General features: G+C 38.1%; 1 protein-coding gene across 2 annotated transcripts in view; it reads right to left on the bottom strand.

The window, feature by feature from the left end:
- Positions 1-16062, bottom strand: part of CHN1 (chimerin 1) — a 210122-nt gene that overhangs the window by 120806 nt on the left and 73254 nt on the right. For both annotated transcript variants that reach the window (XM_030803419.1, XM_030803420.1), the window contains one exon: positions 613-644. In XM_030803419.1, coding sequence (XP_030659279.1) covers positions 613-644 — 32 coding nt within the window. The remainder of the gene's footprint in view (positions 1-612; positions 645-16062) is intronic.

Genomic DNA, 16062 nt, shown 5'->3' on the forward strand with positions numbered 1-16062 from the left:
AAAAATCATTGCATTTTTCATAAAACAGAAAAATGCTCATTGTCAATTTTAAATGAAACAATCAGGCTATAAAATGGTACGTATAATATCTCAATTTGGTTCAAATCCATTAGGAAAATATTTCTTCAGATAGTAATACTTCAAATTGTTAACATTAGCTGTTTCTGAGTAGCATGAATTATTATATTTTTCTCATAATAAAGATAATACATACTATTTAAGAAAATCTGAAAAATAAAAATATATAGAATAAATCACCCACATCCCACTGTACATACACGTGTGTGTATATACATATCTATATGCCTAATATATAAGTACACAAAAACACAAATATGTACATTTTCCTCATATACATCTAAGATTATTTACTTGTATGGTTTGCATCCTTAACATTATTGCATGTACATTTTCCCATGCTATTTTCTTATTTATACTTGTCTTTATTGTCTATATTGTTCACCAATTAGATCACATTTGAAATTTTTAAGAAATAAATGCAACTCCACCAAACTTGAATACTTCATCTTGCTTTCACTTAAAAGCATCCGTTTACCCTGTCTCTCTTACATATGCCAATCTATAAAATGTTTTCTAATAATCCATACTTACTCTCTTCCATAATACTTTGGTCTGTTTTCCACCTATTGGGAAAGCAAAAAAAAAGGGCATATTTGTAAAAATGCAAATGTGCAGAACATAATTCAACATTTTGTGCATGTGACAAAGTAAAGCATATATTAAAAAAAGAATTTAAGTAACAGAGTATGGAGTCCCAGTTCTACCAGCAGGTTACCTATGCCATTTGGACTGGTCACTTCATCTCTCCAGACCTATTTCTTATTTATAAAATGCTGTGTATGTAGTTGGACTAAACTATCTTTAGTTTCTAGAATTTAACAAGCTGAAAAAAATTTCACTTTATTCAAGAGTAAAATATAACACCCCAAAACATACAGCCACAATTGTGACACACTCAATTGTAGCTATCTCCCCCATCCTCCTCTGCTATTCCTCTCCTTCTTGCTCCAGACTCTCCATTCTGTTAGCATCTCCATATACTCTTACCCTTCTGTTGTCCCATCATCTCTTCCCTCACCACAGCTTATCAGGGCATGTGTGTTGGCTATAGCTAAGAAAAGCCCCAGCAAGATAAATGCCCAGGAATTTTCACAGGAAGATAGAGAACATTCAAAATACACTCACTGAACAGCAAGTATGTGACAGGCATTGTTCTACCTGCAGGGACACATTACTGTATAAGACCAAAACTCTTTTGGAGCTTACATTCTAATAGTGACAGACAGACAATAAAGTTTAAAAATGAAAACAGAAAGTAGTAGTAAATACTATAATGAAAATAGGAGTGGGTAACAAAAGGGAAGACTAGTGAGCTACTTATTAAGCTGGGTGGTTAGCAAAGCTCTCTCTGAGATGACATTTAAAGTGAGTCCTGAATGGCAAGATGCCAACTCTGACTACAAAATCATAGGAACAGCAAAAAAGCTTTTCCCTAGTAGGTACTTTGATGACACCACGAACTATGTTATTGAGCTCTTGCTATTTGCTATGTGTTTTAGTTACATTTAAAGATCATGGAATCCTCAAAATAAGACAGGAATTATTCTACTTCGTCTTTATGAAATAGTATTATCATCCTCATTTTATTTATTTTTCTGGGCAAAATTCACCTTTTCTTTTAAATGTACTTATAATTAACAAATAAAAGGGGTGTGTGTGTGTATTATGGTATATGGCATGATGTTTTGATATTTGTACATATTGTGGAATGGCTAAAATAAGCTAATTAACACACACAATACTTCACATACTTTTTTTTGTGGTTAGAACACATAAAATTTACCCTCAGCAATTTTCAAGTATATAATACATTGTTATTAACTATAGTCACTAAGTCGTACAACAGATCTTTTGAACATATTCCTCCAACCTAAATGAAATTTTGTATCCTTTAACCAATATCTCCTGAATTCCCACCCCAACCACATTCTTTCCTACTCCTTCCCTCTGCCCCTGATAACCACTATTCTACTTCTTGCTACTACGAATTCAACATTTTTAGATTCCACAAGTGAGATCATGCAGTATTTGTCGTTCTGGGCCTGCTTTGTTTCACTTAACATAATGTCCTCTAAGTTCATCCGTGTTGTTGCAAATGACAGGACTTCCTTTGGTATTCAATTTGAAATAAACAGTATTCCACTGCATACCGAAATGGAATATACAGTATTCCATTATGTATATATACACCACATTTTTTTTATCCATTCATTCACTGATGAACATTTAGGTTGGTCCCATATCTTGAATACTATGAATAATGCTGCAATGAACATGGGAGTGCAGATATTTCATCAACATATTAATTTTATTTCCTTTGGGTATACACCAACTAGTGAGATTGCAGAATCATGATAGTGGAGAAACTGAGCATCCGAGAGATTACATAACTTATTCAAGGTTACTTGTTCAAGTGGTGGGGCTCAAGGCACAATTGGGATTCTTACTCAAAAATGGCAAAAAGGGAACAAGCCCTCTGTCTATTTGACACTGACTCATTTGAATTTGGTTAAATATGGCAGTTCCCAAAGCAACTCAAAGCCTATCTTTTCAGTGATCTTCTCCCTCAGTTCTGCATACAGCTTGGGTGCCAAGTCTGATATTGTTTTCAGCAAACTTGATATAGTTACTTACAGCATAGAAAAACTTTTGTGTTTCAATAAAAAATTGTGCATCATCTATAGCAGTGATCCCCAACATTTTTGGCACCAGGGACTGGTTTTGGGGAAGACAATTTTTCCATGGACCAGGGCAGGAGCGGGGGAATGGTTTCAGGATGACTCAAGCACATTGCACTTACTGTGCACTTTATTTCTATTATTATTATATACTCACCATAATGTAGAATCAGTGAGAGCCCTGAGCTTGTTTTCCTGCAACTAGATGGTCCCATCTGGGGGTGATGGGAGACAGTGACAGATCATCAAGCATTGGATTCTCATAAGGGGCATGCAACCTAGGTCCCTTGCGTGCGCAATTCACAATAGGGTTCGTGTTCCCATGAGTCTAATATGGCCGCTGATCTGAGAGGAGGCGGAGCTCAGGCAATAATGTGGGCAATGGGGAGTGGCTGTAGATGAAACTTCACTGGCTCACCTACCATTCACCTCCTGCTGTGCAGCCTGGTTCCTGACAGGCCACAGAGTGGTACTGGTCCATGGCCTGGGGATTGGGGACACCTAATCTATAGCATACCCTACTGGCTTATCAGATTCTAGCACAGTGCCTTTTGTCTGAGCTATTTTGGTACTGCCTAAGTTGTAGGTAACTAATAGATACATTTTTTCCTGCACATTTGTGGTTGAACTGACTTTTTCCCTACCCTCTCTCCGAGTGGAAAAACTAGTTTTGTCTCCATGTGCAATTCATCTCAATATTCCTTGACTCCATATAAGAGTTTTTGGAGTTTTCCTTTCAACCGATTATAACATCTGCCTAGTTCTCTCACATTTTATGAGTAAAATAAATTTTTAACGTGTTCATTTTCATATCTATAGGAGAGTCATGATTTTAACTTTTCATAAAAATTATACTGTATTAGTCCATCCTCACACTTTTAATAAAGACATACGTGATGAAACTGGGTAATTTATAAAGGAAAGAGGTTTAATTAACTCACAGTTCCACATTGCTGGGAGGTTTCAGGAAACTTACAATCATGGCAGAAGGGGAAGCAAACAGGTCCTTCTTCATATGGTGGCAGCAAGAAGTGCCAAGCAAAAGAGGGAAAAGCCCCTTACAAAACCATCAGATCTCATGAGAACTCACTCACTATCACGAGAACTGCATGAAGGTAACTGCTCCCATGATTCAATTATCTCCCACTGGGTCCCTCGCCCAACACATGGGAATTATGGGAACTACAATTCAAGATAAGATTTGGGTGAGGACACAGCCAAACCATATCATATACTTAAATAACACTTTATCGCTCATGAATCTTCTGTTATCTGTGAGGTTGTAGTCAGGTTATTTATTATCTTCCCGAGGTAAGTTCCACCTGATTTGGCCTTGTTCCATAATAATTTCTCTGCTCATAAAACTCAATGTACTAAGAATATGTCAGCTGGCTCCTACAGCTACAGATGATGGCTATTCTAGTTTCAGTCCAGAGCTTATAGAATGGAGTCAGGCAACTGCTTGAGAATAAACCTTTGCTTACAAAGATTAAATTTCAATGTTTAAGTCTTAGATAATTAATTTTCTATAGCATCATATGATAAAACGTTACTCAAAAGAACCATTTAGCAGTGTCCTTTCCAACTAAAAATGTGAAATGCTCAGTATTTACTCTAAAGGAAGATATACATGCACATGTACACATGAAAATGTGAATAAGAATGTTCTCATATGCACTGTTCATAGTCATTTTTAAAATGGGTTAGTCAGGCATGGTGGCTCATACCTGTAATCCCAGCACTTTGGGAGACCAAGGTAGGAGAACTGCTTGAGGCCACAAGCTCAAGTCTAGCCTGGCAACACAGCAAGACCCCTATCTCTACAAAATATTTTTAAATATTTTTTTGGTGGTGGCACATGCCTGTAGTCCTAGGTATTCAGGAGGCTGAGATGAGAGGATTGCCTGAGCCCAGGAGCTTGAGGCTGCAGTGAGCCATGATCACATCACTGCACTCTCAGCTTGAGCGACAGAGTAAGACCCTGTCATTCATTTATTCATTCATTCACTCATACATATATAAAAAATATTTTCACTTTGGGAGGCCGAGGCGGGCGGATCACGAGGTCAGGAGATCGAGACCATCCTGGCTAACACGGTGAAACCCCGTCTCTACTAAAAATACAAAAAATTAGCCGGGCGAGGTGGCGGGCGCCTATAGTCCCAACTACTTGGGAGGCTGAGGCAGAAGAATGGCGTGAACCCCGGGGGGCGGAGCCTGCAGTGAGCCGAGATCGTGCCACTGCACTCCAGCCTGGGTGACAGCAAGACTGTCTCAAAAAATATATATATATATATTTTAAATATACACCAATAGGGCAATAACTAACCTGATTTATAATGTAAATAATATACACAGTTTGAAGGAACAATGTAGATCTATCGAGACTAACATGGCAAAATCATTAAGACAAACTATTGAATACAAATATAAATTATGAAATAACAATATAGAATGACACCGTTTAGGAAAAAGCACACACACACGATATGTATTTATGGCATAAACAGAGATCTGGAAGTATGCATACCAAACTCAAATTGTTACCTCAAGGAAAGTGGGTGGAGAACAGACCTGAGGAGGCCAAGGAAAAGGCATAAAAGGAACTTTAATCTTGACCATAATATCATAACTCTTAAAGAAAAATGTATTTGTACATTAATTATAAACCTAATATCACCCTTAACAATATAAATTTTTTTTTTTTTTTTTGAGACAGAGTCTCGCTCTGTCACCCAGGCTGGAGTGCAGTGGCTTGATCTCGGCTCACTGCTAGCTCCGCCTCCTGGGTTCACGCCATTCTCCTGCCTCAGCCTCCCGAGTAGCTGGGACTACAGGTGCCCGCCACCATGCCCGGCTAATTTTTTGTATTTTTAGTAGAGATGGGGTTTCACTGTGTTAGCCAGGATGGTCTCCATCTCCTCACCTTGTGATCCACCTGCCTCGGACTCCCAAAGTGCTGGGATTACAGGCGCGAGCCACCGTGCCCGGCCAACAATATAAATTAATATTAGCTTTTGTGTAACCTAATATCGAAGCTTGAGACACATTAGAATGGGGTCTCCCAATATTTTGAGAAGAGATCATGACCTTTCCTTCAAATCATGAGATCTTTGCAGGTAGTTGAAGGTATATGGCACTGAGGTTAAAGGAGAGCTTTTGAAAATACTCTATTTATCAAGGAAAATCCTGGACAAGTACAAAGAAGTGTGACAGTAGTGAGATTGGTGGCTGCAAATGGTGTGGCAATCCATTACATTTCCCAATCCAAGACAAATACTGATTATTTATTCAATAGTCTTACAGTAAGTCCATAATCTGCTTCCATTAATTGCCTAAGTAATCATCTTCGGAAAACAATTGATTACAGCCTTATATTACTAAATAATTATTTGCTTTACCCAAAATAATTCTGAATTAAAGGAATTAGCACTGATAATTAAGAGTATTTTATATATAATAAGCACTATATCAAAAATAAAATTCACACACCAATTTCATCTTTCCTGTATTTTTATAATTGAAATGTCAATCAAAACTTAAGTTTAGATTTTTTTTCTCTCATGTCTAGATAGTAAAGGGGATCACAATACACTACCCTAAAACATGCTACATTAGCATAAGAATTATTTTAAACTTATTAATTATATTTTAAAAATTTAAATTATTTTAAAATTATTTAAACAATTTAGAAACATCAAACATAGACACTTTCCGTACTCCCCCTTTCTGTCTAAAAACAGCATAAATTCCCTTTTGTAAAAGAAATTTACATTTGTAAAGAAAATTTCCATATGTAAAGATATACTCTTCTACCATACTAGGATAGGAAGAGGAAATCAACTCCAGAGACAATTCTTATCTCCTGAGATGACCTGAGTCTGCATAACAAATCTTACTAAAAATTCTTATTTATCACATATTTCCTTCCCACAACTTACCACCCTGCCAAGGTCAAATCCCTTTTTCTTTGTCTAGTCTCTTATCTCTATCACCCTTTGTTAAAATGGTATATAACCCCCAAGTCTAACTGCCTCCTTGCTGTTTTCACTTCTTTTCTGTGAGATCCCCCTCTCCATGTGCATGTGAAATAAACCTTTTCTCCTGTTAATCTGCCTTTTGTCAGTATAGTCCAAAAATCCCAGCTACTGAATCTAATAGGGTAGAGAAGTTTTTCTTCCTCTACAATAGCATTTAGATGTTTTGCTGAGATCTAAGGTATGATTACTTCAGTGGTGATTTGGAATCGTCTTTTCAAACTCAGAGACAATATAACAGTACTTGGATAATTAAATTAAGGAATTCGTTAATATAAAAATGATTATTAATAACCCTAAATTAGCTTACTTGCAAATACATCAAATGAAGAACTTCAAGTGTTACATGCTATAGGAAAAACATCTTTATGCTTACACAAACATTTATATGCTTGTTTCTAAGTTTTATAAATTAATAATAATAGGAAACTGTTTACAGACTAAAACTGGTTGAACTCAATGTAACTAAGATATGTTTTAAAATGAGTACTTGTATTGAATTATATGCTTTGCTTTCTCCAATTTTCTGTATTTAGTAGTTAACATTTTTTCATGATACCATAAAATGGGTAGGAAAAATGAGAAGTGAAGAGAAGAAAAATGATTTCTAACTGAAAATAAAAGGTGCCTATAAAATGTTTTACCACATAAACAAACAAACAAAAATCCTAAGGTCTCCAACCAACTAAATGGACTCCCTGTTGGCCAATGGGGCCCCAAAGAAACCTGAAAAACTGAATTCCTAGCCATGATGGGAAGAGAGGTTGGACACACCTCCTCATACCTCCCCCGCCCCGCTCCCTTTTGGTGTTTAGGCACAACTGACCAGCATTAACATTGAAATAGAGATCATAAGGCTGACAACAGAGACTGTGGCAATAAGATACCAAATTCCAATCCAACTCTGGTATGGTATCATATGACAGATAGCAGATTCCAAAGGAGATACAAATATTTTATCCCAAAATATATTTCTTTGACATATTTTGAAAAGGCCCTGCAAAGGCCATCCCTTGTGGGGGAATTTGCAACTGTGGAGAATTTCCATTAATACAGCCAGGCTTTCCCTTTCTAGGTCTTTCCTGGACCTAGGAGTGATTAAACAAGTATGTGACACCTTTAAGGTCTAAAAGAGACATTTACCATCTTTTCTTTCCAAAGGCTGCTACCCAGAGGCTTCATCTATATAACAAGAACCTTGGTCTCCACAACTCCCTCTACCTTAACTCAAGCATTTCTTTCTACTGACTTCAAGTCTTTAAGCAAAGTTTAACTCTTTCAACCAACTGCCAATCAAAAAATATCTGAATCCACCTATGACTGTAACACTTCAAGATATAACACCTCTTTAGGCTGAACCAATGTTCTTCCATGTATGGATTTATGATTTTACCCATAATTCCTGTCTCCCTAAAATGTATAAAACTGAACTAACCCAACTGCCTCAGGCATATTTTCTCACAAGCTCTTGAGAATGTTCTCTGGGCCTTGTTACTTAAGTTGGCTCAGAATGAATTTTTAAATATTTTACAGTGTTTGGTTTTACTGTTAACAATAGCATGGTTTGCATAAATGTTATATGCTATTTCACTAGAGAAAAAAACTTTAAGTTAATCTACCATTATTGAATGTGGCATAAAATACATAGTACAATGTAGGAATTCAATAAATAACTGAACAGCAGATCAATCATTTTACAATGTTTAAAATATCAATGAAATTCATTAAATTAACATTGACTGTACAGTTTTATAAACAATGAACTACTTTCATTTTTTTTTTCTTTTGTGAGACAAGGTCTTGCTCTGTCACCCAGGCTGGAGTGCAGTGGTGATCATAGCTCACTGCAACCTTGAATTCTGGGGCTCAAGCAATCCTCCTACCTCAGACCCCTGAGTAGCTGGGACTACAGGCACATGCCACCACACCAAGCTGATTATTTTTTAAATTTTGTAGAGATGGGTGTGAAAGAAAAATAAATTATCAGGACCCCCAAATCACTAAGCCAAAGGGAAAAGTCAAGCTGAGAACTGCATCAGGCAAACCTGCCTCCCATTTTATTCTGTTGACTTTCACCCTGGCAATGTAAATTGATAGCTTACTTTCACAAGTGCTGGACAAAGGACAGAACTCCAAGTCATCCCTGTGCCAACCTGAGACAAATGTATATCTGATTGCTTCCTCTGATGGAAAAATGCAGATTCACTGAGCTAGACAAAGGCCTAAGTGACTATTTCCCTATCTCCCCTCACAAGGTAAATTGTGTATTTGGTGAAAGTCTGACCAAAGACTCAAGGGTGCAACCATTTGTCTCTTATCTACCTACACCTTTTTTTTTTTTTTTTTTTTAGACAGAGTCTTGCTCTGTTGCCCAGGCTGGAGTGCAGTGGCGCAATCTCGGCTTACTGCAAGCTCCGCCTCCCGGGTTCACGCCATTCTCCTGCCTCAGCCTCCCAAGTAGCTGGGACTACAGGCGCCCGCCACCACGCCCAGCTAATTTTTTTGTATTTTTTAGTAGAGACGGGGTTTCACCGTGTTTGCCAGGATAGTCTCAATCTCCTGACCTCGTGATCTGCCCGCCTCGGCCTCCAAAAGTGCTGGGATTACAGGCGTGAGCCACTGCGCCTGGCCTACCCACACCTTTTTCAAATTCCTTCCTCCTTCCCCAATATCTGCTCTTTCCCCTTTAAATGCTGACTCCCTCACAATCATCTTTAGAGAAAGGCACAGACTCCTGCCTCCCAAGCATGCATCCTTAACTCTGTCAAAATAAACTTTCTAAATTAATTAAGACCTGTCTCAGATACTTTTGGTTTACATAGGATTTTGCCACATTGCCTAGACTGGTCTTGAACTCCTGGGCTCAGGCAATCCTCTTGCCTTGGCCTCCCAAAGTGTTATGATTACAGGCATGAGCCACCATACTGGGCCTATTTTCCTCATACATAAACATTTTAATCTAATTCACTACATTATATTTTTTCAAATTAAAGCCTGACTTCTTGTATCTTATTTTCAACAAAGACAATAAAAGCTTTTTTAATGTAGAAGTATTTTGCTCTCCACAGGAAATTTGAAAAGAGTAGAAATAAGCAATAAAAGTATTATAAATGTTAATTCCCTTCTCTTCTCCCCAACAATGTTATATTATTTCTTTTTCTTATTCCTGTTTATTTCTTTTAGTAAGGAAACTTTTCCATGGCTACAGTTCAAGACAGTAGTCCAAAAAAAAAAAAAACCCCAAAAAAACCACAACAATAAAATTCTGCAGGTAATGCCACTAAAACATTTACAAAATTTCAAAAATGTTTAACGTTGTTCTTGCCTACAGTGGTAGTCATTGGGTCAGAAGTCAAAGGAATCATTATGTCCTTTGTTCACCCTGTGAAAAATGATACACATAGGCAGGCAATTTAGCATTTTAAACCTAGTCTGGAAGTCTATATGATGCTTCTTAAAAGCTAGCACGTTACATACATGAAAATAATATGACTACACTGGCAAAATAGTACTTTTTTTTTCAGGTAACAGTCTAGAAAATATGTATATATAAAGATTATACATTAAAAAAATAAGTATTCTCAACTGAAGATTTGGTTCTGCATTGTACTCCAAAATGGCTCAGCTGTCTGGAGAAGTAGAAGGGGAAAAGGAGAACAATATGCATTTGATATTTGCTATCTACAGAGGTATATTCCGAATTAAAGGCTAGTAAGACAGTCAGGATTCAACTCTAGCTTTGGATCTATTTTAATTTCTTATACTATAAAGTAAGGAAGGAGGAAGGGCAGGGAGGAAGAGAAACAGAAGCCACTGCCACTGACTCATGGCTTAGGAAAATAATCATAGTAATTCTATATATACACTGCTATCATATTTTAAGTCGAAATTAGAATTGAATAACAAACTTTACAAGTTTCTTATAAATTATTCATCATATTAAGATACAGTTATATTTAAGTGAAAAAAATCAAAGTAAGGGATCTAACTGTTGTTTAAAGATAATTCACAAATAAAGGAAATCATGACTCATACAGATATAAAAATAAGCACATTCAAAGTTTAATTGTAATCATTAATCAATGAGGGGATCAGGCAGATGATATAGCCAGTCCAAAAGATAATCTGAAGAACAGACACATTTATAGATTAGAAATTTTGAAATTTTGAAATGAATGTGCAAATAAGGGCAAAATGAGTTTTTCCACAATGGTATGCATGGGAGAGGTGTATGACTGAACCTTCGCTGGACAAGGCAAAATATACATGTCTATAAATGCATTACTACCAGTTACCTACAAGTTACAGAGTTTAAAATAGGCCAAAGCCAAGGAAAGGCTAGAACCAGATAACCTGGGAAAATGTGCTCTCTGCAGACAAGGCAGTTTTCCACTGAAACACATATTTTCACTACGTTTTCTAAATTATTTTTCTCACTGCACTTTAAGCCATAGAAAATATCAATATGGTAATAGCTAAGCTTCAACAAATCAATAAACTTTAAACTTACAAAATCTTCAAGAAAAAAACTGAGTAGCAGCAAAGTGGAGGAATACTTATCAAAGACCCACACAGAGTTGGAAGTGGCTTACAGGGGAAACAATCGGGAAAATGAGAATCAGATATGTTATGAAACTGACACAGATTGTTTGACTTTTATTACTCCATTTGTAGTAAGATAAACTTTCAGATACCTGCCTTCCTACTCAGTGCTACAGCATTCTAGTTACCAGTACTAGAAATGCAGCTTGTTTTCCATTGTGTTTTACATTTTCTCAAAGAAAACCATTAACCTTCAGCATGCCAAATAAGTTATCTCACTATCTACAATCAAATTTTACTAATTCAATAAAGAATATTTACAAAGTTTTTTTTTTTAATACTCCATAAATACTACTTAATAACTTGCAAAGGCCAGACATGGTGGCTGATGCCTGTAGTCCCAGCCCTTTGGGAGGCAAAGGTGGGCAGATCACCTGAAGTCAGAAGTTCAAGACCAGCCTGGTCAACATGGTGAAACCCTGCCTCTACTAAAAATACAAAAATTAGCCACGCATGGTGGCAAGTGCCTGTAGTCTCAGCTACTCGGAAGACTGAGGCATAAGAATCACTTGAACTCGGGAGTTGGAGGTTGCAGTGAGCTGAGATCACGCCACTGCACTCCAGCCTGGGTGACAGAGTGAAACTCTATTTCAAAAAAAAAGGAAAAAAAACTTGAGAAAACCCTTTGCAAAAAACTCAGCTTCTTAAGATTAGTTTTTTGGTTTTCAGTTTTCAAAAAATCAGACTGCATTGGAAAAGGATACTACATAAGTTTCATAATTCAAACTTCTTTGTATTCACTATTTTCCTACCTTAGATTCAAGTAACCAGTAGTGGTTAAGGTGTGGAAACTACCAATCTGTTTATTTAATAATTAACTCGTAAAGAAGTTCCTTTTGGACTTGTCACTGTGATCTTCAGTTTTACAAATGTGCGTCTACATTAGGATATTGCAGATTTTTACTCCAATGCATATCTTACTACTTGTTTGTGAACTCTGATGGTGTGTTTTCCTCTTTGCGTTGGAGTCTCTCTCTGGAGAGTGGCTATAAATTCAAGCCCTGCCCTAACAGGGTTCCAGGGTAAGTGGTCACAGATGTGTATAGCTTGTCTTTAACAGGATACTTTTTTATCCAGTCGATGGCCTAATGCCTAAGTGTCTGACCCATGACCAGGTGTCACAGGAAACTTTTTTATACCAGCAGATATAACTTGTGGCTCTTGTCTGACCTGTGTCCAATTTATTTCTCCCGAGATAGCCATTTTCTAGGAGAGCCCTGACCAGGAGGAGAGTCAGGCATGGATATGTTAGGTGAGACAGAGAAGGAAACAAAAAAGCAAAGTGCATGACATAACAGAAGCAGTGTATTACTTGGTGATTATTGCAGAGAAGAGGACAGCACACCTCAAAATGCCAGAAAAGTGAGGAGGCCACTTGCACATGCAACCAGCAGGTGGGATCACAAGAGAGAAAGGAAGAGATCAAAGCACTTTATTACAGCCCAGGGTATTACCGGTGGGCTTACAAAAAGCAGGCATGAGCTCCGTGGAGTCATGCTGTGACTCAGAGGTGGTCAATTAGACATATCTGGGCAGACCATGCCAGGGTGTGGGGGTTGGGGGGCAAGTCAAGTAGGTTGTACCTAGCTGGCCCGAAGGGAGGTCAACAAAAGAGGCTGCATAAGGCAAATATCTGGATCAGCAACATTAAGAAACTGGCAGGAGGTAGGGAATTAGAAACTGTGTCAAGGGTGACTAAGCCCTGTTTCTCGTATGAAAAAGTCCAACTTAATATTCAAGATGGATGCCTAGGTAACAAACAATTATAGGAATTTACTATAGCTGATTTTTTTTTTTTTTTTTTGAGACACAGTCTCGCTCTGTCTCCCAGGCTGGAGTGCAGTGGCGCGATCTCAGCTCACTGCAAGCTCTGCCTCCCGAGTTTTATGCCATTCTCCTGCCTCAGCCTCCCAAGTAGCTGGGATTACAGGTGTGCACCACCTAAGTCTGGCTAATTTTTTTGTATTTTCAGTAGAAACGGGGTTTCACCATGTTAGCCAGGATGGTCTCGAACTCCTGATCTCGTGATCTGCCCGCCTCGGCCTCCCAAAGTGCTGGGATTACAGGCGTGAGCCACTGCACCAGGCCTATAGCTGAATTTTAAACAAGAGCAAAAGATAGCACTAAAAGACCACTTCAAAAGAAATATATGGGAAAAAAAAATAGCCTTTGAGTGATAGGATTATTTTTAAATAAATGGTTGGTTTCAATAATTCACAGCTATCACTCAGCATTCATATAAAATGCTTCTATCTGCAAAGCATATTATAAGTGTTAAATAACAGATTATCACAACACCAAGATATATGAGCATGTGAATCTTTATTTTTTTGGAACCAAAAGTTGCACTATAGGCTGTGTGAGCACACAGTGCAACCAGTGGCCAAACTCTAATTTCAATTAGAGTGCTTTCCTCCCACTCCTGTGCCAAACTCAATGCTCCCACCTAACAGAATATGTCCTCTCAAAAGGACTAAGTATAAAACAAGCACATTGTACCTCCCATCCATTCAATTAACAAGTCTTTATTAAGCACCTACTATGTGTCAAGCACTGTTCCAGGAACCTGGGAAATACTGATAAACAAAACAGACCAAAATCGCTACCTGCATAGAGCCTCTATTCTGGTAAGGGAAAACAGCAGTAAACAATAATAAGTAAGTGAACTATATAGTATGTAACAAAATGAAAAGTGTTGTGTAGACAAGACAAAGTAGAACAGGAAAAGACTGGGAATGCTGGGGGGACGACAAAGTCTAATTCTTAATATAGTGGTCACAATGGGCCTCGCTGGGAAGATTTGAAGCATATGAATGAATGAGCCAAGTGTGTATCAGAGAGAACATTCCAGGAAGAGGAGTCAGCGGGAGGGCTGAGAAACGATCACACCTGCTGTATCTGAGGAGCATGAAGACTGGTGGGGCTGAAGCAGAACAGGGGCAGGGAAGAGGAGGCAAGGAAGCAGTAAGAGATGAGTATAGAGAGGACCTTATAAGGCATTGTGAATGTTTGGCTTTTACTCTGAGTGAAAGGGAAAGCCAATGGAGAGTTCTGAGCAGAACAGTGACATGAGCTGACTGTGCTTTCAAAAAGATTACTCTGTGCTGGGAAGAGACTATGAGAGGAAACATCAGTTAAGAACTAGCTCAGTTACCCTCCTGAGGGATTACTGTGTGGTAAGGTAGGATAATTCACTATGACAAATCAACCTAAATATATAATAACTAGACACAACAGAAGTGTATTTCTCGTTTATATAACATTCCTGTATATGTACTCAGGTTGGCAAGACAACTGTCCTACATCCATATCCCCTCCATTTTGTAGATATACCATCTCCTTGTGGAGATGTTTTTACCTGAATGCAAGCAGGATTTAAGTTGGCAAAAAGTTTTAATGGGTCTAGCATTAAAGTTAATGTCTGTTCCACTAGAGAAAACTGTCAAATTGACATAAGTATCTAAAAGAGGCTGGGAAAATTTAGGCTACCCAGGTTTTCAAAGGAAGGAAGACTGGATTTTGCTGAGTATCTCACAGATTCCACAGTTCATCCTTGATTGGTAGCCATGAAACAGGTTACCACTAAAAGTTAGTGATATGGTTTAGATCTGTGTCTCCACCCAAATGTCATGTCGAATTGAAATCCCCAATGTTGGACGTGGGGACTGGTGGGAGGTGATTGGATTACGGGGGTGGATTTCCCTCTTTGGTGCTGTTTTTGTGATAGAGTTCTCATGAAATCTGGTTGTTTAAAAGTGTGTGGCGCCTGCCCTCTCTCTGTCTTCCTCCTGCTATGGCCATGTGAAGATGCCTGCTCTGGCTTTGCCTTCCACCATGAGTAAAAGTTTCCTGAGGCCTCCCCAGCCATGCTTCCTGTACAGCCTGTGGAACTATGAGCCAATTAAACACCTCTTTTCTCTATGTATTACCCAGTCTCAGGCATTTCTTTACAGCAGTGTGAGAACAGACTAATACAGTTAGGATTCTGGACATATTCTGAAGATAGACCCAATATGACTTCCTGATTTTGATCTGGGCAACGGGAATTAAGTAACTGCCAACAATTGAGATCTGGAAGGCTGTGGTAATAGAAGATTGGGCAGGAAGGTGAAGCTCAGTTCTGTTTTGAACAGGCTATTTCTGTTTGAGATGTCTATTAGACATACGAGAGGGGATGTAGAGTAGGAAACTGGATATATATGTGTGTGTGTATATATATACGTATATAGGAGTTTGGGAGAAAGGACTGGACATATAAAGAAATGTAAGTTACATTAAAACCTGAAACTGGTAAGATCATAATAAAGTAAATATAGGTAGAGAAGAAAAGAGGAGAGGATTTGGGGGCACCCCAAAATCAAGAGATCAGGTTGAAGTAGCACCACAGAAATAGACTGTGGGGGCAAGAGAAAAAACAAAAGAATGTAGTATCCTGGAAACGAAGTGAGAAACATGTATCAAGGAGGAGAAAGTCATCACTTGTATCAGATGCTCCTAATGGGATGATGAGAGAAAAACCAACTACTAGATTTGCATGTATGGGGAAGGTCAGTGCTGACCTTGCCAAAGCAGTTCTGCTTGGAGTGGCAGTGGGTAAAGTTCTGAGTGCAGACAGCAAGTACAGACAACACTTTGAAATATTTTCTACAAAAGAAAGCAAAGAA

Source organism: Nomascus leucogenys, chromosome 22a (assembly GCF_006542625.1).
Source record: "Nomascus leucogenys isolate Asia chromosome 22a, Asia_NLE_v1, whole genome shotgun sequence".
Taxonomy (NCBI): Eukaryota; Metazoa; Chordata; class Mammalia; order Primates; family Hylobatidae; genus Nomascus; species Nomascus leucogenys.